We start from the raw sequence: 22,582 nt of genomic DNA on the forward strand, positions 1-22,582 counted from the left end.
ATGTCCCTGATGAGCCTTTTAAGCTGCTACCCCACCACTGGAGTTCAGAAGGTGTTAACCCAAGTAAATCCATGCATGGGCCTTTTAAGAAAGCATCTGTGACCCCAGGAGTCCTCTGTCTCACTCAGCCACAATCCCTGCTGGCTTTCACAACCAGAAGTATGGGGACTTCCCTTCTCCACACTGAAACCCTTGACTGGGGGTCTGGGTGTGGGGCTGGGACTCCTTGCTCCTTGAGAGGGATCTCTTCAGTGAAGATATCTCTCCCAATTTTTATCTGCCACAGATTTTTGGTTGTTTTCAACGATGGTTGTTCTGATGTTTAGTTGTAATTCTGATGTGGTTTTTGGAGGATACGAGTACCATGTTTACCTGTCTTGACCTCTTGATTGGAATACAGCTGTATTCTTATTTCCAGTGGGAAAACAGGCTCATTCTAGTTATGGGGTAGCAAAGTCAGAATTTAAAGGCAGGTCTCTCTGATTCCAAAGCCTATGTGTTTTTTGTTTTTTTGTCAATTTTTTTCTACATCACTCTTCCCTTTTAAATGAATTGCTTCTGGGCCTCCTTCTTATGACAACTTTCTGATGGGGGGAATAGGAAGGAGGGAGAAAGCTGTGGCAGAGAAAAGAGAAATAGAAAAAGGTAAAAGCAGACATTATAATTATGTCCATCATCTGGGCTTTTATCCTGCTTGATCTAGTTGAGATTAGAAAGAGATCAGCAAGATATTTCTGTCAGTCCCAAGCTGATGGTGTGACATAGAAAATATTATGAAACAATAGCAGACAAAGCAACAATCATGGCATGTAACTACCCTCATGCCACAGATCTCTCTGGGAAGATGGGATCTGTGCTGTTTGTCACAGATCCTTAGCTGGTACCCCTCATCTATGCAGCACAGTTTCCAAGGTTGGCCTAGCACAGTCTTGGCTCATTAGCTTCTCTGAATGATTACACCTTTCCTTGCCCCAGTGCTCATCATTAAATCTTTGGTTCTATCAGAATGGAACAGTAGAAACCCAAACAAAAGATAGTTGGTTAAGTAACTGGTCTGACTTATCTAGATTTATAGGGATTTAAATGTATGGGGGAAGACGGGCTCCTAGGAGTGAGGAAAAGGTGAGAGAAGTCAGTTCTCAAAGAATAAGGAGAGAGTCCAATTTCTGGCATGAATAACCAAGGACAGAGTGTGGTTACCAGCCGGGTAGAGTTGATGCTGATTTCCTAGTCTATGGATTCCCTTGTCTGGAGGCTGGACTGACCCTTGGAAATTGAGATGGAGCTACATGTCGGGTGGGCATAAATAGCCTTAGGTGTGGTGATTAAAGAACTCTCTGGGCAGCAAGTTAGAAGAGTCGTTGTACTTTCTGGCTTCATAGCTTCATGGCCAGAATGACACAGGAAGGAAAGGGCTAGCCTGACATCTGCTTGACACCCAACTGTTGACTGGAGACCAAAATGATTTAATTCTCATTCACTTAGCTCTGGCTTTCCCTCCCATTTTATTTATTTTTTATTTTATTTTTAAAATACATTTTATTGATTATGCTATTAGAGCTGTCCTATTTTTTCCCTTCATTCCCCTTTACCTGGCACAACCCCTCCCACCAGCATGCCCCCCACACTTAGTTCATGCCCATGGGTTGTACATAAAAGTTCTTTGGCTTCTCCATTTCCTATAGTATTTTTAAATTCCTTCTATTTTGTACCTACTATTTATGCTTCTTATTTCCTGCACCTTTTTCCCTGTTCTCCCCCCACACATCTCCCCAATGATAACTCCTTGTGATCACATTTCTGTCATTCTGTTCCTGTTCTAGTTGTTTGCTTACTTTACTTTTTTGTTGTTGTTCAGTTGTTGATAGTTGTGAGTTTATTGTCATTGTCCTGTTCATGTTTTTGATCATCTTCTTTTTCTTAGGTAAATCCCTTTAACTTTTCATATAATAAGGGCTTGGTGATGATGAACTCCTTTAACTTGACCTTATCTGGGAAGCACTTTATCTGCCCTTCCATTCTAAGTGATAGCTTTGCTGGATACAGTAATCTTGGATGTAGGCCCTTGCCTTTCATGGCTTGGAATAATTCTTTCCAGCCCCTTCTTAGAGCCTGTAAATTTTCTTTTGAGAAATCAGCTGATAGTCTTATGGGAACTCATTTGTAGGTAACTGTCTCCTTTTCTCTTGCTGCTTTTAAGATTCTCCTTCTCTTTAATCTTGGGTAAATGTAATTAGGATGTGCCTTGGTGTGTGCTTCCTTGGGTCCAACTTCTTTGGGAATCTCTGAGCTTCCTGGACTTCCTGGAAGTCTATTTCCTTTGCCAGATTGGGGAAGTTCTTCATTATGTTTTCAATTTCTTGTTCTTCCTCTTTTCCTTCTGTCATCCCTATGATTAGGATGTTGGAACATTTAAAATTGCCCCAGAGGTTCCTAAGCTGCTCCTCATTTTTGTTAGTTCTTGTTTCTTCATTCTGTTCTGGTTGGATGTTTATTTCCTCCTTCTGGTCCAAACTGCTGATGTGAGTTCTGGTTTCCTTCCTGTCACTGTTGGTTCCCTGTACATTTTCCTTTATTTCACTTTTCATAGCCTTCACTTTTTCCTCTATTTTGCGACCATACTCAACCAATTCTGTGAGCATTCTCATTATCAGTATTTTGAACTCTGCGTCTGATAGGTTGGTGATCTCTTCATCCTTAGTTTTATTTTTTTTTGGAGCTTTGGTCTGTTCTTCCATTTGGGCCTTTTTTTTTTTTTTTTGTCTTGGCGTGACTGTTATGCATAGTAAGGGAGGGAGCCTTTGGTATTCACAGGGGCAGGGCAACACACGTCACTGCATTGTGGCGCTGTATGTGGGGTAGGTGTCTGAGAGGGAACGATGCCACTTGCTCAGGTCTGGCTGGCTTTCAGTCACTTCTCCCACTACCCACAAGCAAATTGGGCCCTTCTGGTGCTGATTCTTGGGGGTGGGGACTGTGTACGCTCTAGGACCCTGATGGTCTCTCCAAGGAACTCTCCTGTGAAGCTGGGGATTTCTCCCATGGCTGCCTCAACCCCCACCAGTGTTTTCAATCAGAGACTTTGAGGCTTTATTTCCCCACAATGGAACCCTGGGTTGCATAGTCTGTGTAACCCCCATGTTGTTCCTCCCGGTTTATCTGCACGCAAATGTGGGACTGCCAGGTCCACCAGCTGCTGCCTCATCTGGTCTGCCAGGTGACGCCCACCCTGGGCTTCTAGCCGCCTCCTTGCCATGAGTCCTCTCCACCCTGGCTACTCATTTCTGCTCCTCCCACCGGTCTGAATGAATGTTTCTTCTTTAACTCCTTGGTTGTTGGACTATCATACAGTTCGATTTTCTGTCAGTTCTGGTTGTTTTTTGTTTTTTAATTTGTTGTCCTTCTTTTGGTTGTGTGAGGAAGCCAAGTGTATCTGCCTATACCTCCATCTTGGCCGGAAGTCTCCCTTCCATTTTAATCCTAACACTTGAGCTCAACACAAAATCAAGCATATTGGTTTTAGTTTGATGTCTAGTTTGAAATATTGCTCACTAAGAACAAGCCCAGTCTATCAAGAAGAAGCAATAATAATAATTTCAGAGCTGTCTTAATCATTGCAGCTTTTAAAAATATTTCATTTATTTATTTTTCGAGAGGGGACTGGAGAGAGAAAGGAGAGAAACATCAATGTGTGGTTGCCTCTCATGAACCCCCTCCTGGGGACCTGGCCCAAAACCCAGGCATGTGCTCCGACTGGGAATCGAACTGGTGACCCCCTGGTTCACAGGCTGACACTCAATCCACTGAGCCATACCAGCCAGGGTTTCATCATTGTAGTTTTATTTCAAAAGTTGTTTTCAAAGGATTTACCATATATAAATTCACATGATTCTCCCGATAACCCTGAGAACTGGTGGCTAAGAATCACTGGTCTCCATTTAATCATAAGGATATAGAGGCTTAGAGAGAGTAGGACTTGCTTAAATGGTATAAATCATTTCTGCTTGATGGATGGAGGTTTTGGGGATTTGCTTACAAATTCATTTCAAAATTCCCTTAAGGTTAGCACATCACATACCTTGCACCATGACCTTTTAGTTATTGGTTCTCTGTCTTGTCTTCTCTAATTCCCTAATGCCTTGTGGAGGGAGATCTCAATACGTAGTTCATCTACTTCTTCATTTTTTGTCATATTAAAATGCTCTAAGTGTTCTTTCATTCCAGTCTAAAGATACCCTGTATTCTCCCTACATATGCTAGGAGGATTTTTTTTTTTTTTCTGGAAGACCAACCAGCTAGAAACAAGGTGGTTTCAACTTACTTAAGAACAAGGCAAAGACACAGAACCTGTGGTTTTCACACATTCTTTCCAGAGAGCTGTTGGACGTGATGTTTGGATTAGTTTGGCTAATTGTTTCTGCTTAGTGGAATAACTCCAAAGACCCATAAATTAGGGAAGCAAGAATTGAGGACTCAGGAACAGTTCTTCACTGATTTCATCATAGGGCTGGTTCTCAGGCCAAATTCAATCATAGGCTGTGAGATACCATAACTTGAATGTTAAATATATTTCCTACAGAGTTTTGGACAGCATGAAGTTCTATAAATAAAAGAGAAAACTCAGTCTTCCCAGTTGCAAAACTAATATATGTACCCATTCCAGAAATATTCTTAAAGATATATTTATTTATTTTTAGAGAGAGGGGAAGGGAGGGAGAAAGAGAGGGAGAGAAGCATCAACGTGTGGTTACCTCTTGTGTGTCCCCAACTAGGGACCTGGTCTTCAACCCAGGCATGTGCCCTGACTGGGAATCAAACCAGAGACCCTTTGGTTTGCAAGCTGGCACTCAGTCCACTGAGCCACACCAGCAAGGCCTCCAGCAATATTTTGACATAGATCATTTTCCCTCAAGAAGAGAGAGAGCATCGGTAAGAAGGTTGCTAGAAGTTCCAGGATTATTTTTTCACAAAAACTTTCTGATGGGGAATAGAAAATTTTTTTTCTCAAAATAAATGCTAACACTTATTTTCCATTGAAGGTGGTTCTGCTGAGAACATGTTTCTGGAGAAGCAAGCTTGCTAACAACTGGTTTTATGGGGGCAAAAACCAGAACAGACTACACTGCTCTTAATTTTTGGAAAGAACACATGATTTGAAATCAGTCTGGGTTTTAAATCCTGGCTTAACCATTCTCTAGATGTGTGTCCTTGAGTGTAACCTAACCTCTGAGAGTCTGTTTCCACATCTGTAACATTTGAATAAAAATAATGTATGGTGTACATCTCAATTATTTGAGGATTACATGACAGACTATACATACAATGCTTAGCCAAGTGACGTAGTACAAAGGAATGGCTCAGTAATGACATCTTCAACTGATGTTATTATGGACACTACCAAAAAAATTGAAGGAATTGAGTAATTATGCAATATATATGCACTGATTTAGAAAGCCCCCTTCCAAAAGTAATGGTATATCAATCGTTACTGGCTCAAAACTAATTCTTTGGCTAGCAGATCAGGCATTAGAGGACTGACATTTTCTTCAGTGAAGATTATTACCTTTGGTGTTTGCATTTTATTTCTGTGCTTCCTCAAACACAGCCCTTGGACCTCTCTTCTCTCTTTTTACTCTCTCAGTATTAGCATGGTGAGAAAGGGTGTCAATGAATGCAATGTGGAACTATTGAAGGTTTTGCAGCAGGGAGTAACACAATGGAAATGTCACTTTAGGACAAATAATGTGGTAGCACCACAACAGGTGCATAAGGGGACAGAGATTTGAAGCAGAAATACTACTTAGGAGTCTGTGGAGTAATTCAGGCATCAGGTGATTAGGGAAAGGAAAGGACTTCTCTGTGAGTGATATGGAGATGTTCCAATGATTCAACAATGGGGGCAGCAGCATATGGAGGACATGAAGAATTAAAGAGTGGGAAGAGTCAAAATAACACCAAAGTGTTGGGCCTGGGGAGTAGAATAATACTGATTCTATTGTGAGAAGAAAAGTGTTTAATTTTAAGATACTTTGTATTTGGCACATAGAAGGAGGATTGTTGTTTAGGCATTAATGAAACAGATATTCAGAAGGAAGATTGGGGTTAGATATGTAGATTTAACAGCCGACTCCCTGTTCCCTGATATGTTATATTCATCACCGACTCTGGTCTATGTTCTGATTCTTCCCTGACAGAAATACTCATTTCCTTACAAGTTGAAACATAATTCCCCAGAGTTCCAGTCAAAATGGTGGAGTATGTAAACACTATACTCATCTCCTCACACAATTACAGCTAAGCTACAGAATAACCATCATTCAAAATCACCTGATGTTTAGATGAACCAAAGTCCTATAACTCAACATATGCAGAAGAAGCCACAAGAAGCCTGGTAGAAGAGGCAGGGACACTGTACAGGCTGGACCCACACTCATGTGTGGCAGTTTAAAATCAGGAAAGAGATCTCTGTTTCAGAGGTTCCTACATGAGAAGCAAGGGCTCTCAGCACCACACAGGGTTCCGGTGCTGGAAAGAGAAGCCCTTTTACTTATGGCAGTGAAAACCAGCAGGGACTGTGGCTGAGTGAGATGGAGGGCTTCTGGAGTCCCAGGTGATCACCTCGGCTCTGAGCTCCAGTGCCAGGGCTGCAGCTGGAAATGCACCAGGGACATATGGGAAGGAACGAAATTGTTTGGTTTCAAGCAAGGACTTGAGGGCAGCTTTCTTCCACCCATAAGTCCTAGCAGAGGCCATTTTTCCTTTGCTGAGCCCCTGACCCCCTGAAAGCACAAGCAGGCCCAATATCTGAGTCTCCACCAACAGGACTAATTGTTCACTCCACCCTGATAATTACCTGAGACCTCACCCTACCCAGTTTTCAGAAACACCCAAACTGCTTCCAGTGTTGTTGTTTTTTTTTCCCATAAAAACGGCCTATCTTAGCTCATGCTGCAGACTTTCCTAAAATCTCTCAAAGGTTCACAAACCCCAATCAAGCAGCACACGGTCTCAGCATGCCCCATACCTCTAATAAGAAGCCTGAAGCCTGGCACTAAGGGCAGCTGGTCTCAGTTTGCAGGTTAGCTCTCCCACACACCTCCAAACCCAGTGCAAGTGGCCATCATCTGCAGATCAATTTGTAGCTCATACAAGGAGGCCCCAGTCACGGTACAGGCAGTGGCTGACTTTGGCCTGCATCCCCTAAGAGGCCCCAGAAATGATGTACCCGGTGCCCAGCTTCAGACAACACCAGAGCATCACCCAACCACCTTCACCAATGGCATAGTCAAAAGGAAGACTGGGCAGATACCAGAGCCCTGCTAAAGTGAATCCTGCTCCATAGAGTAAGCCCCTGCATATCAGCTCCTCATTGTAGTCTTGCCACTCTTTATATCCAATCTGCCTGAGGGTCATTCTTTCCCATTGATGTGATAACAGCAATCAAGCCTCAACTATAACAAGAGGGCACACACAACCCACACAAAAATCACACCTGAAGCATCCAGCTTAGGTGGCCAAGGAGACTGTACCAGTTGGTCCTACAGGACACCTACTACATAAGACCATTCTATCAAGACCAGGAGACATAGCAGCTCTACCTAATACATAGAAACACATACAGGGAGGTATCCAAAATGAGTAGACAAAGAAACATGTCCCCAGAAAAGGATAAAAGAAAACTCCAAACAAACAAAAACAACAAATAAAATGGATATGAAAAATCTACCAGATTCAGGGTTCAAAACACTGGTTATAAGGGAGCCCAGTGATCTCAGTGAACTTTAACAAAGAGATAGGTAACGTAAAAATGGAGATAGAAAACATAAACAAAGAACCAGTCAGAAATGAAGAATACACTAGCTAAAAGGAAGAATAAATTAGAGGGAATCAACGGTAGATTAAATGAAGCAGAGGGTCAAATCAGCAATTTGGAAAATAAGGCTGCAGAAAACACCCAACTGGAAGAGCAAAAAGAAGGAAAAGAAGCCTTCCAAAATGAAGGTAGTTTAAGGGGTCCCTGGGACAACATCGAGCATACCAACATTCACATTATAGGGGTAGGTGTCAGACGGAAAAGAGAGAGAGCAAATAATTGAAAAAATAATGATGGAAACTTTCTGAATGTGGTGAAGGATACAGACCTACAAGTCTAGGAACCACAAAGAGTCCAAAAGAAGATGAACCCAAAGAGGCCCACACCAAAACACATCATAATTAAAATATCAAAGTCTTAAGACCAAAAGAGAATCTTAAGAGCAGCAAGAGAAAAGCAGTTAGTGAATTATAAGGGAGTTCCCATAAGGCTGTCAGCTGATTCCTCAAAAGAAACTTTGCAGGCTAGAAGGGATTGGCAAGAAATATTCAAAGTGATGAAAACCAAGGATCTAAAACCAAGATTACTCTACCCAGCAAACCTATCACTTAGACTCAAATGATAGATAAAGAGTTTCTCACACAAGAAAAAGTTCAAGCAGTTTATCATCACCAAATCAGTATTAAAAAGGATGTTAAAGGAACTTCTTTAAGAAGAGCAAAAAATCAAAATATGAATAATAAAATGGCAATAACTACATATCTATTAACAATTACTTTAAATGTAAATGGGTTAAGTGCTCCAATCAAAATATATGGTGGCTAAATGGATAAGAAAACATGAGCCTTATATATGCTGTCTACAATAATCTAACTTCAGATGAAAAGACACACACAAAGACTAGAGTAAAGGTATGGGAAAAGATTTTTTCACAAAAATAGGAATGAATAAAAAACCCTGGGATAACAGTACTTATACCAGACAAAATAGACTTTAAAACAAAGGCCATAACAAGAGACAAAGATGGGCCCAGCAATTCTACTTCTGGGTATTTATCCAAAGAAACTATAAACACTAATTTTAATAACACATACACCCACAAGTTCATTGCAGCATTATTTACAATAGCCAAGATATGGAAGCAACCTAAGTGTCCATCAATATGTGAGTGGATGAAGAAGAAATGGTGCATATATAAGTGGAATATGATTCAGCCATAATAAAGAATGAAATTTTGCCATCTTCAACATGTATGAATGAAGAGAATATTGTGCCAAGTGAAATAAGACAGAGAAAGGCAAATGCCATATGATTTCACTTACATGTGGAATCTAAAAAAAAATGAATAAAAAAACAGAAACAAACTCATAGAAACAGAGAACATTTTGATGGTTGCCAGATAGGAGGGGGTTGGGGGATGGGTAAAAAAGGGGAAGGGTTTAAGAAATACAAATTGGTAGCTACGAAATAGTCATGAGAATGTTAAACATATCATAGGAAATATAGTCAATAGTATTTTAATAAATATGTATGGGGTCAGTTCAGTGTTCACTTTGTCAGGCTGATTACTTCATAGGTTATGTAAGTATCTGGTCACAGTGTTGTACTCCTGAAATATAATATTGTATGTCGACTGTATATGAAGAAATATTTAATAAAAATATAACTTTTGTCCAAGTCCCAGTTCTTCTAGGAAGCCTCCCTTTAGCACCAAAGCCTCTAATAAGCTCTCTTTCCCATGAACTCTAATAGTTCCTGTATTTCTTGTTTCCTTGGCATTTATTTTTTAATTTTTTTCTTTAAATGTTTTAAATTTATTGATTTTATTTTTTTGTTTTAAAGTTTTTATTATCGACACTATTACAGATGTCTCCCATTCATCCCCCAATTTGTTGATTTAATTTTTAATTTTTTTTTATTGTTCAATTACAGTTACTTGGCATTTAAACAAGCCAAGTAACTCATGAACTCATATTTAGCACCACAGTGCAATAGCTAAATTGTGGACTGTGGAGCCAGATTGCCTGGGTTTGAATCCCAGTGTTATCACTTACTAGCTGTGTGACATTGGCAAGGTCACTTAACTTTTGTAAGCCCTAGTTTTTTTTATCTCCAAAATGAGGGTATTAGTACCTATCTCATAAGGTTGTTTAAATGTTAAATTGGTTAATACAAGTAAAGTGATTACAAGAGTTGTGTGGCACATAATAAGAATGATATAATTATTTGTAGATGATTTTTGTTAAATTTATATGTATACTGGTTCCCCAAATAAATTATAAGCTTTTTAGTGACAGTGAATTTTTCTTATCATTTCTTTTCCTTATAGCACGTAGCCTTACTAGGTATACCACAAAAACTCTGGAGATTCAATTGTATCTAAACAGAAATCCCAAGATGTGGCAGGTTGCTGCAAAAACAACAACACTACATCCCATGTCCTGTAGCTCCCACTATACTGTTTCATCCAACCATTTGGTTAGCAGCTCTCCAATGACAATGAGACAGTTGCCTTAGATATAAAGCTGTTTTTCCATTTACGTTACACGTAAGCTGTGATATTAGAAAGAATCAGAATGGGGTAGGGGGATGGGAAGTTGTTCTCTTCACATAGCTTTGCCAAAGGTATCACTTCTCTTGGGGTGATAATAAGGGAGCTGATGGAATGTCTATAACTGGGCACTGTAAACAAAGGTTTTGCCTAATTACTCATGGCTGTGTTCTGTGCATCACAAAAAGAATGACACATATACCATCCCATCTCTCTACCTCCCCACATCCTTTGCCTGGAGGTGAGGGAAGGTGGAAGAAAGCAGAAAAGCAAGAAACAGTCTACAGTGACCTTCCTTTTCACCAATCTGGAACTGCCACATCCTGCCTCAGGTAAAATGCAGGATTGCTTTCCAGGAAGTCAGGAGAGCTGGACCCTGGCTTTTGGGTACTAAATAGTTGTGTGGCTTTGGGAAGACCACAGATACTAAATCTCTTTATATTTTAGTTTCCCAATCTAAAGAAATGTGTAAATATCCACTCCTAACCTAATTCACAGTGCTATTATGAGTGACAAACGAGGTTACAGATTTGGAAATATTTTGCAGAGTGCTTAATTCATGTAAGAGATCATTATTTTGGCCCTAGTTGGTGTGGCTCAGTGGATTGAGTGCTGGCCTGCAAATCAAAAGGTCACCGGTTTGATTCCCAGTCTAGGGCTCATGCCTGGGTTGTGGGCCAGGCCCCCAGTAGGGGGTGTACGAGAGGCAACCACACATTGATGTTTCTGAACTCTCTTTCTCCCTCCCTTCCCCTCTCTAAAATAAATGAATAGAGTCTTTGAAAAAAGAGATCCTTATTTTGGACCTCTCTTAGATGGTGAAGGCATTGTGTTGTTTAATATAGTAGCCACTAGTCACTTGTGGCTATTGAACATTTGAAGTGTGGCTAGTTAGAACTGAGATGTGCTGTTAGTGTAAAATACAACCAAATTTCAAAGAATGTAAAATATTTTATTAATAATTTCCTATGTTGTTTAAATGTTGAAATTATAACATTTTAGACATATTGAATAAAGTAAAATACATTGTCAAAACTAATTTCCCCTGTTTCTTCCTTGACCTTTTTTACTGTGGCTAATATAAAATGGAAAATTACATACAAGGCTTGCATTTGTGGCTCACATCATGTTTCCATTGAACAGAACTGGTGGAAACAGTCACATTCATGAAAATCAGAATAGCAAGGGCCCTCCATTTTAAGCAACCTAAAGCAGTATGTTCAGTGCAGAGGAGAAAGACCCCCAAATACAAGTCTCCCGTGGAACTCCTCCAACCTCCCCCACTCCACCTGTGCTGTTTGTGTCCCTTAATCTCCCCTTTCAAAGGCCACATATTTTAGCAGACAGGCCATTCTTTCTCAAGAGTTTGGGAATAGGAAACATTTGACTTTCAGAAATAAGTTCACGTTGGTTGGGGGAAGGAGGAATGGAACTCTTATGTAGCTACAAAAGTGACTTACTGTTAAAGAATAGCGAACTGATTATCCAATTCTAATTCTCTCATCCTACCAAGGTGGGTAATTAGCTTCCTTGGAGACTCCTTGGAAGGAAGAAAAGAAGGCAGGAAGGCAGGCAGGAAGGAAGGAAGGAAGGAAGGAAGGAAGAAAGGAAGGAAAAGGAAAGTTTCCTTCATATAAACATACTTTGTTCTTTTAATTCAATTCAGTTGGGCCTAGTTGCATAAAGAGAAAAATTAACACATTAATGGCATAAATAGAAACAGACACACTAGAAATGTCTTCCTTTAGTTCTGAAGCCAGGGTCACCTTTCCTCATCAAAATGGCATGTCCTGGGTCAATCAAAATGTGCCTGGCACTGCACAAGTTTTCTTTAAACATCCCATAGAAGAAAGCCTCCTGGGCTCAGATTTTCTCTGCTGACCACAGTCCCTTGGCTTACTTTAAATACAGACATGGCTAACAGGACTTGGAGTCTAAGAGTCCATCCATCATCTCTGCCCAGGGAGAATGAACTCCTTATAGCAATATAATAGTAAACCCTTCCTAAACACCAGTTTAGGACTTAAAAACAGACATTTCATTTGGGGAAAACTCAGTATTGGCAGAAGTAGAGATTTAAATCAAAGGGAATAAAGTGGATGGATTTTGATTTATTCATAGGCGGAACAGGAAAGAGACAACTGAAGGACTAAGAAATAAGGATTCAAATTATGACGCAAATTGCAGACCAAATAGCATTAATTTACTAAACCTCAAGTCAAACTGAACCCAGGTATTAACTGAACCATGAATCGAACCAAATATATATATTTGAAAATCAATCAAACTTGTTCAAACCAGGACCAAAACTATGTATTTTCTAATGAACTATAACATCAAAACATTCCTTCAACTGAACCTGAACTGATCCAATGTTTCATTTAGTTTGACTCCCTGTTAAAGAGGAACATTTTTGGCTTTCCTTTGCCTTCAAATGAAGGTAGTTGAAATTCCCTGGAAGTAGCTTATCTTTCATAACCTTTAGTTATTCAAGTTGAATGAAGGAATGTGAATCCATCCCAAAGTCCCAGATCCCAGACAGACTAACACAGGATGGTAACAGGGTAGCACTACTACATCTTGGAAGAGAACAAATCATTTCATCCCCATCTAATGCCAATGTTTTTTGGTTAAATGTGTATTAACCTGCATATGCCCCTTACTAACAACTGAGAAAAATCTTGACACTTTATGAAATAATTCTTTCTTCTTAATGTCTGTAAGGGGAAAATTATGCTAATCCAAAAGTACATGTTGTCTGTAGCTCATCCTTCAGATTCTCTGATTCTGATTCTGCAGAAGCCATAGTACAACTCTGTAAATTGGAAATAACTGATAACAATGGAGAATGATTTTTATAGACATGCACATTCTTTGTGTTCCAAAATGGAAGCCCAGTCTTAAAGATTAAAATGTCCCTCATCACAAAGCTGGGAACTAACTGGACCTTCCTAGAGAGATGTCTCCCTCTCCTCTTCCATATAATAATATAGGTTAGAATGATCCTGAGTGAGGTAGGGGTGGCAAGGGAGAACTGAGTATGTCAAATAGCAAGCATCCTTACCTAAAATACTGTTTTTCCTGAGATTACTTTTCCCCATGGAATGTTCACTGAATGAATTCTCTGAACTTGGCTCTAAAAAAACTGCCATGGAAAGGGCAAAGTTATGTTACATGGATCCTTTTACTCTTTGGGGCTGAAATCATGTGGAGGCTCTAGACCATCATTTGAGATGAGCCCAAATGTTCAGGAAATTGGAAATGTTCATGGAAACTGACTAGACTGGAGTTAGGTTTTACTTATGTTCATGAACTATATGAAATGGAAATTTAAATTTTTGCTGCTGAGAACACCAGTTTAGATTTTATATTGGTAGGGAAGGAATAGGGGTTCCTTGTAATTCTAAAACCTGCCAAGTGAAGTCCTCTTTTCCCCTCTTTAAATTTGTTACTCTTTTTATTTTGTATGTGTGACTATATCCTCATTCCTTCCCTTTAGCAAGGGAGTTCTGAAGGAGCAAGCAAATATCTTGCCTACTTAAGCTTGGGTTGAGAGATCTAGTACAACTCCTTTCAGTCTGACAAATAGTCACTGAGTCCTTATGCATTCGTGCTCTATCCCTAATGTCTTAGAATCAGTGACATGCATATTTTGTAGAAGGGAAATTCTGTAGGTAGTATGCTGAAGATCAATGATTTGACATGTATAAATTATTAATTACAGGTGATTATGTTCATGTGTGCTGGTAACCCAGTTGGATAGAGTCTGCAAAGAGAATCCATTTACTTCATGCTTCTGCTTCCTCAGCATTTCTAACTCATGGGTTATGTGGTAGTTTAAAACTAGGTCCATAAAGTCTTTGATACTCCTCCCTGCAAGAGGTGGAACATAATTCCCCACCCCTTGAATATAGACTAGGCCTTGCTACTGCTTCTAATGAATAGCTTACAACAGAAGTGACAGCATGTGGCTTTGGAGACTAGATTATAAAACGCACTACATCTTCCTTGTTCATTGTTTTGAATCACTCAGTCTGGATGAAGATCCTGCAATAGCCATCTTGGAAGTTGATCTTAAAGTCCCACTTGAGCCTTCAGGTGACTCAATTCCCTACCAACACCTTGACTGAAACTATAGGAGATATCTTGGGCCAGACAGGACCACCCAGCAAAACCACAAAATAATTCCTGACACACAAAAACTATGAGGTAACAAATGTGTATTGCTCAACTCACTCAGACTTGGGACAATTTGTTTCATAACAAGAGGTAAGTATTATGGGTTAGAAATCCCAGAAATACCCAGTGATATTTCTGAAAAAATGATCATCTAAGTGATTATTGCCAGACTTTATGATCTTGACCAAGTGTTTGAAATAATTTTTTGCAAGACCCAGTTATAATCTATACAAACAAATTCATTGCAATCCAAGTGTTAAAATCTAGGTCTTTGTACTTTGAGCAATGTAAATTTGTTTAGATAGATTCATGTGCTATTATGTACACTTAACCAAAATATTGCCAAACACATGCATTTTTATTCCTTCAGCAAATGTTACCTAAATGCTTATTGGATATCTAGCACCATATTTGGTGAAACGGGTGCTTTCACGTATCTATTCATTTATAAGCATTACTTGAGAATGTACTAGGACCCAGGCACTATGTATTAGGGCCCAGATACAAAAAGGAACTTGACCCCTAGCTCTTGAGAAGCCCAGTGTTGAGTTGGAGAGGTAGACAGATAAATACTTACTTTATGCATCTTATGATATTGCAGAGAATATAACAACTATCTTTTTGAGGTATTTAAAGATGAATGGGAGTTTTCAAGCAAAGAAGAGTAGATGATTAGAGGGATAGCATTCAGGGTGCAGGGGAACAGCATGTGCAAACACATGGAAGTATGAAAACACTAAACTGCCTCTTCACAGTTTAATTCCTTCTGCCTGAGAATAAAGAGATGGCTGGTAACATGAATGCTCCTGGCATTGTGAGGCCAGCATGACAGGATGTTTTTCTAGACTGTGGGCATTTCAAAGCCAATAGGTAGCTCAAGCTGTCTCAAATTGAAGGAGAGAGATAGGGTGCTTGTGCTCTCTGCCCCAAGGCTCTCAAACTAGAATTCTCATGGTAAACACTGAGCCTTGGGAAGATAATTGTGTAAGTTCTTCTGGACCACATAATTTCCTTACCATAAAGAATTCAAATTGTCTGTGCATGAGTCTTCTAAGTTTCTAAACTTTGAGTATGGCCTTTTGCCTTTTAGATCACTGTCACTCAAAGTGTAGGTACAAAACTTTATACCAGAACATAAACAAACATACTTCTGCTTTCATCAATAAAATCACGTTATGAAAAAAGAGTCAGGTGAAGTAAATGGTTTATTCAGTGGCATGATTTACATTTGGCACAAGCTCCTAATCTCGTCACAGTGATAAATTGTTCATGAATTGACAGTAGTTAATAGACCACATTTTTCAGATGACTTACTATCCACTAGATACAATCCTATATGACAAATCTTTGTTTTCTTTCAGAACTTAGCATTTTCTAATTGTGATAATGATGCAATTTATCTTGTTTCTTTTTTTTTAATGTTACAAAGTTCAAAGTCAAATTTGAAGCTCAAGTGTATCAACTATGTTGACACTTATAGGTGGCATTTTTTAACGTCTTGTTTTTGTTTCTGATTTTTTACTTCAAATTTATGTTTGAAGATTATTTCATTACTATACTTTTGCTGGATGATGTTGAAGATGATGACAATGAAGACAATCACAACAATAAGCATTACAGCAAGCACTGCAAACTAGGCCAGATTTCTGTTTTGCATCCACTTGCATAGTATCAGGATTGCAGGTGTGTCTCCATGACTCCAAACAAGTTTGACTGTTTGGTGTCTGAATTCATAGAATTGGTATCATGGAGATACAATGGTGTTCATAAGGGACTCATCCTCTGCATGCAGAAGGTACTGTCTTCTGTGAATGAAATCATCATACACAGTTAGGAGAAGAACACTCACCATCTTGGTCGTTACCTGAATCAGCTGGAGATTTGCTCCGGCGCATGGGGCCAGGGCTCTTGGCTGAACTCTTCTGAGGCATTGGAGATGCCTTGGGGCCTGCTGTGGCTGAAGGGTTTCCTTTCATGACTCGGCATTCTGGTGGAAAAAGACACAGACTCAGTTCTCCCCTGGCTCTACTAAGAGAGGTTGGTATATTACTACTTTGCATATTACCAACCTGTGGAAGTTGGAATAACCACTACAGGTCAAAGCACCTAATTGCTCAGGACCACAAGGTGATCCTCATTTTTTGCAAGAATGAGGGCTCTGAGGAGGGAGGCATGGGAGAAACTTTCAAAAGTCACCTGGCTAAATCAGGTGCTTACACCCTTGGATTATAAAACAAGGGAAGGAGTTGAAAAGCAGGTTAGGTAGGTAATTAGTCAACTCAGTCATTACTGGAAAGACCAGTCATGTCTCAGAATAGCACCTGTTGACATGACTAATTAATATCTTTGGGGAAAAGATTGACAGCTTAGTGGTAGTAGCCACACAGATGAAACATTCACTAGTATTTTAAAGGAGTGGAAGGGAGCTGCCATTTATTGTTTATTACATGTTATGTATTGTACTAGGCACATTTGGGATGTCATGTTATTTTATAAATAAGCACAACTACCATCACCACTATCTTGCATTTATAGAGTTCTTTTTAGTTTAAATGCACGTTTTCATAATCCGCTATGCTGATTTAATGAATAAATGCAAGCAGTGACTCAGCCACTTGTAACTTATAGAAAGTTCATGAGTGTGTAGGAGAGTCTGCCAAATGTTCTTGCTACTTGCCCCAACCCCAGTCTGACACGTCTGGAGCTGAGCACCTTTTCATTCAGGTCATTCAGCACCCCTACTATAGCAATTTTGGGCACTGATTGTGCTAATGTATTAGAAGTATTATACACATTTTACTGATAAGTATATGAATAGCTCAAGCCTATTGCTTAGGGCCACAAAGCAAAAAAGAAGAAGAAGAAGAAGAAGAGGCAGAATAAGGGCCAGCAGCCAAGTCTCCTGAGTCCAAGTCTAGTGCTCTTTCCACTCTATTTTATAGTTTTTCCAACTTTGTGCTGCTCAAAGTAGAACTAAACAGCTTGGTAGGAGTTCTTTTTTTTTTTTTTTTTTTGATACCTCATTGTGACCTTCTACTTAAAGATACATTACCCAGAAAGATTAGGAGATCTTTTCTGCTAAGCTGAGATTTTAAGGAAACTGAGTTGAGCAGAAAGCTCATTTTTGTTTATTTTACTCCTTGTTTTGGCTGATGAACTTTAGTTATCACTGTCCAGAGCTACAGATATAGAAGGTATAGAAAATGGACATAGTCTGAAATTTGTTTAGCTATTTTATGGTCATTTATTTCTTCTAAAAGAAACACAGCAGAAATGCCACCTCTTTCAGGGTCCTTGTCATTTCAGCTGTTTGTAAAGTCTGTATTAGTACAACTCAGTTTGTTTCTCTCACACTTTATTCCTCATAAATGGGAAATATATTTTGAATGTGTCTTTCCAGCATGATCATATTCTAAATCTTATGCTGTGTGACCTAATTCACCATTAACTTATGTCTGGATCTTGGACTTGGCAAAGGAAGATGAGCAGATGTTTCACCTCCTTCCTGAGATTAACAATCCTCTGGATTCTTGAGTCAAAAAGCAAGAAGTATATGGCAGCAAATTAGAAGGTGGGAAAAGGGGAAATATTTTATAGTATGAAAACTCTGGGAAAATCTTTTAAATAGAATCATCAACATGGGACAAATAGCTAGAGGATATTGACTGGAAAAAATGCATACATACACTACCCAAGTTGATTTCAAATGTTTCTTCCCGTGGTGTGATTGTACCTGTGAGCCCATGTGACACAATATGTAGTTTAAGAAATATGGCCACTGTTGGGATTGAGAGTGAGATTTATTGAGTTTGAAGGGTGGTCCTCTGGAACATCCAATCAACCTTTTAATTAATGATTCATGTATTCAAATATACAAGAGAAAGACTAACAATATTTGCCCTTGAGTGACCATGAATGGATGTGCTCCAGGCCATATGCACCCATGAATATCCTAAGGGATATAAGGAAGAAGAACAATGGAGCAATAAAATCTAGTGGCTGTGCTTACCATTTTCATCCAGAGAAAAGTCATCCTGAGCATAACGAAATTTTTCAGGACCACAGGCAATAAATACATCGTCATCACCAAAGAAATCATGGAGACAGGTTACCTGTGGAAAAAGTAGAATCATTGAATTGGTATCTGATGGCTTTATGACAATGAACTCCATACCATGTTGGAAGAGGGGGAAAAAATCACATCTGAGCCATTATATCTAGCCCCCAGGGATCTCCCAAAATACTAGGCTCATAGTGTGTACCACAGCTGTTGTGGGTAAAGATAACTGAGTGTCATTGTCTTTCCATGTTTCATGTGTTGTGTTGTATCAAAAGTAACTTTGGAACCATGTCCAAATAGAATGTCCCCCTCTGAATAAAAGTGAACAACCAGATGGCCCTACAAATGTTCTCTTTCTTTAGAGCCTCAGAGACAGAGTACTCCCATCCCAATTCTGGGGCCAAGGGTCTAGGCTAAGGCAGATGAGAAAGACCTTTGCAGCATGTTGTGGATAGACTCTGACTGACCAAGAGGTATAAGTCCCCTCTTCATCTTCATTAGCTTTAAAAGAAGGACAACAATTCTTTTTTTAAAAGATTTTATTTATTTATTTTTGGAGAGAGGGGAAAGGAGGGAAAAAGAAAGGGAGAGAAACATCAATGTGTGGTTGCCTCTCATGTGCCCCCCCCAATGGGGACCTGGCCTGCAACCCAGGAACGTGCCCTAACTGGGAATTGAACCGGTGACACTTTGGTTCGCATGCTGGCACTCAATCCACTGAGCCACACTAGCCAGGGCAAGAAGGACACCAATTCTTAACTGCTTTGGACACTCCCCCAAAATTGAACCTTTGCTAAAAAAGGACCCAGAACCTAGTCAAGGCCCAGAATACCATTCCTCCCTGAAGAACAAGGAGGGGAAAACTGTCCTGACTACTACTTAAAACCTAATCAAGAGCAATGGATCCCCATAGACTTGAGAGTCTGCCAGTAAAGTCATGGTCTCAGGATTCTTTTCACCCTCTAGTGCCCTATGCATTGTTGCTTGTACACAATAGAGAGATGGTCTTATGAACCCATTTTCTGCACAAAGAAACAAGGGTCCCTGTGAAAGTATCCTGCTTTTTACAATCACCCCAATTCTCAGCTTTCCTAAATACACATGATAATTAATTCAGCACACTAAGGAAAACCCAGGAGAAACCACGGAGTCAAAATACTGTTATCCAAAACTTAGCTCAAACGTGTTAAAAGCTTCTAATTGTTCTAAGTTACCCAATCAATCTTCCAGCAATGAAATTCCAGACGCATGGTGCTCACAAACTAACAATGCCTTGCTGGGTGCACGGAGCAATATGTTACATTTGATAAATGTTTATATTAATAATATTAGCACCCACCCCAGATCTATTCAATTCCTGTTCCCCTAGCAATATGGTTGCAAGCCTTACACAAAGCAAGAGATGCCTAAAGATTATCCCCATTTTCTCAGCCTCCCAATCATCCAAGAGATGCCAAGAGAAGGGAAGGAGACTTGGGGAACTACCAGGGTCGCTCCTATTAAACTTCCCAGCCCTGGGTTTGGACCTTATCAAATAAGCCAACATCCTTCTTCAGCCCACTTGTTCCTCACTCATTCACTCATCCCATGATCATGTAATGACAATCAGAGCTACCATTAATTGAATATTAACTCTGTGACAGGCACTCTGCTAAGTACTTCCAGATCTGTCATCTCATTTTACTCTTACAACAAATCCTATAAGTCAGTATTATTATCTTCACTAACTTACAGATGAGAAAACTAAGGCCCAGAGACAATAAGTAAATTATTCAGGTGGAAAGTGATGAAGCATAACAAATGCAGATCTATTAGACTCCAAAGTCTGTGATTTTGGCCACTCAATAATACAAAGCACTTATGTATGTTTCAGACATTGGGGAGACAAAGATGAATCAGACTCAGGTCTTGCCTTCATGGAGCTCACAATCTGATGGAGAGAAACAGAGGACTTCAATGATTGCTAGGATGCCAGGATATGTAGGTGCCATGGGACTTACTTAGTAGCACATCTAAGGGAACCTGTCACTGACTGGCACTGTCAGTTCAATATGTATCCTGCATACTGTCCTGGAAGCAGATCCAATGACAGAGGCTACATGGCTTTGAATCCCGCTGCAGATTCCTACTGACATATTGGACCTTGGCTAAATAAAATCTGGAGCCTCTAACTTCAATACATTGTGTATCTCTGAATTTTTTACTCCCTGCCACTTCCTTGACCCTGAAAAGGTTGACCCTGATCCTAACTGGCTGCCTTTAGTTTTGATCATGAGTGTGGAAAACCTTACCTTTGGGTGCCCCTCTACTAGCAGTCTCTAGAATTTAGCACTTTGTTTTAAGACCTGCCTATATTTTCATGAGTACTCACCTAGTCCTTCCCATTAGAGCACAGGCTTCCTGAATATAAATGCCAAGTTTATCCCTCCTGCTGCATCTATTCATGGTTCCTGGTAGAGAGCTTATCACATAGTAAGAACTGTTTTTGCCTCAACAAAATGTAAAAACTAAAACAAAATAAACAAACAAAAAACAATGAAACTTTGTAAGGATGTATAACAGCAGACAAGTAGAAACAAGAAAGAAGAAATCAGTTGTGGCAGACAATAGAAATCAGCCTTCAAAGGTTTTGAAAGATAGCAAATACACATATTTAGGAACCAGAAAGGAGTGATGACTGTGATGTCAGAAGTTAATGTTTGCATAACCATGCCAACTAGTTTCAAAACTTAGATGAAATGCATTATTTCAAAAAAATCTAAATAATGAAATTAGCTCAAAAAGAAATAGAAAACCTGAAGCAACTAAGTACCATAAAAAGAATTTAGTAAATACTTCAAACAGCAATGCTTCACCAAAAGACACCAGAGCATTCATTTTTGGAGGTATCTGTGGAAATTCCTTCCTAAGAAGGAAACCCAAAAGTTCAAAAGCAGCCACTGCAGTGACATGCCATTATATCCTACTGTAGGTCAGCAAAGCCTTCACATATTGCTCTGGGGGTTGCTGTCACAATGACCCTATCCTCCTCCAACCCCAAGCCTATTTGCCCCTAGCAAGGCTTTGGGAAAATCTTTGGATAACCCCTCCTTTGAGAAGCTTTTAAAAAAAACAGTCTGACAAACTCACAATGGTGGGGCTGGCTTCAAAAATATTCATTTTGCAATCCAGCTGTTTTGCATCAGGTTTCTTGTGTGATCCCACCCCACATTTTACTGGCTCCCAAATTTAGACAAATTCACATTGTCCATGTGGATATCCAAGTTTCCCAAATGATTTAGATACTAAAACACAACAGCCCTCCTCCACTTTGTTACAGAGCTAGGAAAACAGGGAGCTCTACATCTTAAATATGAGGAACCTAAAATACAGAGTCAAAGTGGCTCAAGGATACACAGGTAGCTCATGCAGAGTTGAGACTAGCTAGCATTCAAGTGTCCTAATTCAATTGAGGACAAAACAATTAAATTTTCTGATAGAATATGCTTTCTAAAGCCCTGACTTGAAGTGCTTATATATAGCCTAGGCAGAAGAGTCCGAATTTGCCCTAACCAATACCTGATACACATTAGACCATTTTATTGGATTGAAAAAAGAAAGCATCTTTATAGATCATATTTTTAATCTATGAACAAGAGAACTCCTATTCATTACTCTAACTGGCAACTAAATATGCTGTAGAGGAGGACAAGGAGAAAGAGAATGAGAAGTAATAGGAAAAGAAAGAGGAAGAAAGAAGGAAGAAAGAGGACAAGAATGGAGTGTAGGAAATAATTCCCAAATGAAATTCACACTTACACACATTTTTTTAAAACTCCATGAAAGTGGGAGAACCAAGATGGCGGCGTAGGTAGACACACTGCGCCTCCTCGCACAACCAGAACTGACAGAAAATCCAACGGCAAGGGGGTCCAACACCAAGGAAATACAAAATAAACATTCATCCAGACCGGTAGGAGGGGCGGAGACGGGCACCGGG

At 39.6% G+C, this 22,582-nt stretch overlaps 1 protein-coding gene across 5 annotated transcripts in view; it reads right to left on the reverse strand.

Moving 5' to 3' along the window:
* The window catches only part of DCX (doublecortin), a 185,709-nt gene that overhangs the window by 25,209 nt on the left and 137,918 nt on the right, over positions 1-22,582 (reverse strand). For 4 of the 5 annotated variants that reach the window (XR_008426005.2, XM_053917476.2, XM_053917475.2 and 1 more), the window contains exons 4-5: positions 18,553-18,655; positions 16,408-16,530 (exon numbers count right to left, since the gene is read on the reverse strand). Coding sequence is in view for 4 of the 5 variants with exons in the window: in XM_053917476.2 (XP_053773451.1) it covers positions 16,408-16,530; positions 18,553-18,655 (226 nt within the window). In the remaining variant the exon portion in view is untranslated. Of the gene's footprint in view, positions 1-16,392; positions 16,531-18,552; positions 18,656-22,582 lie in introns of all 5 variants that reach the window. The other variant, XM_045188520.3, reaches the window with a different exon arrangement.

This window comes from Desmodus rotundus, chromosome X (genome assembly GCF_022682495.2).
Source record: "Desmodus rotundus isolate HL8 chromosome X, HLdesRot8A.1, whole genome shotgun sequence".
In the NCBI taxonomy this organism is placed as follows: domain Eukaryota; kingdom Metazoa; phylum Chordata; class Mammalia; order Chiroptera; family Phyllostomidae; genus Desmodus; species Desmodus rotundus.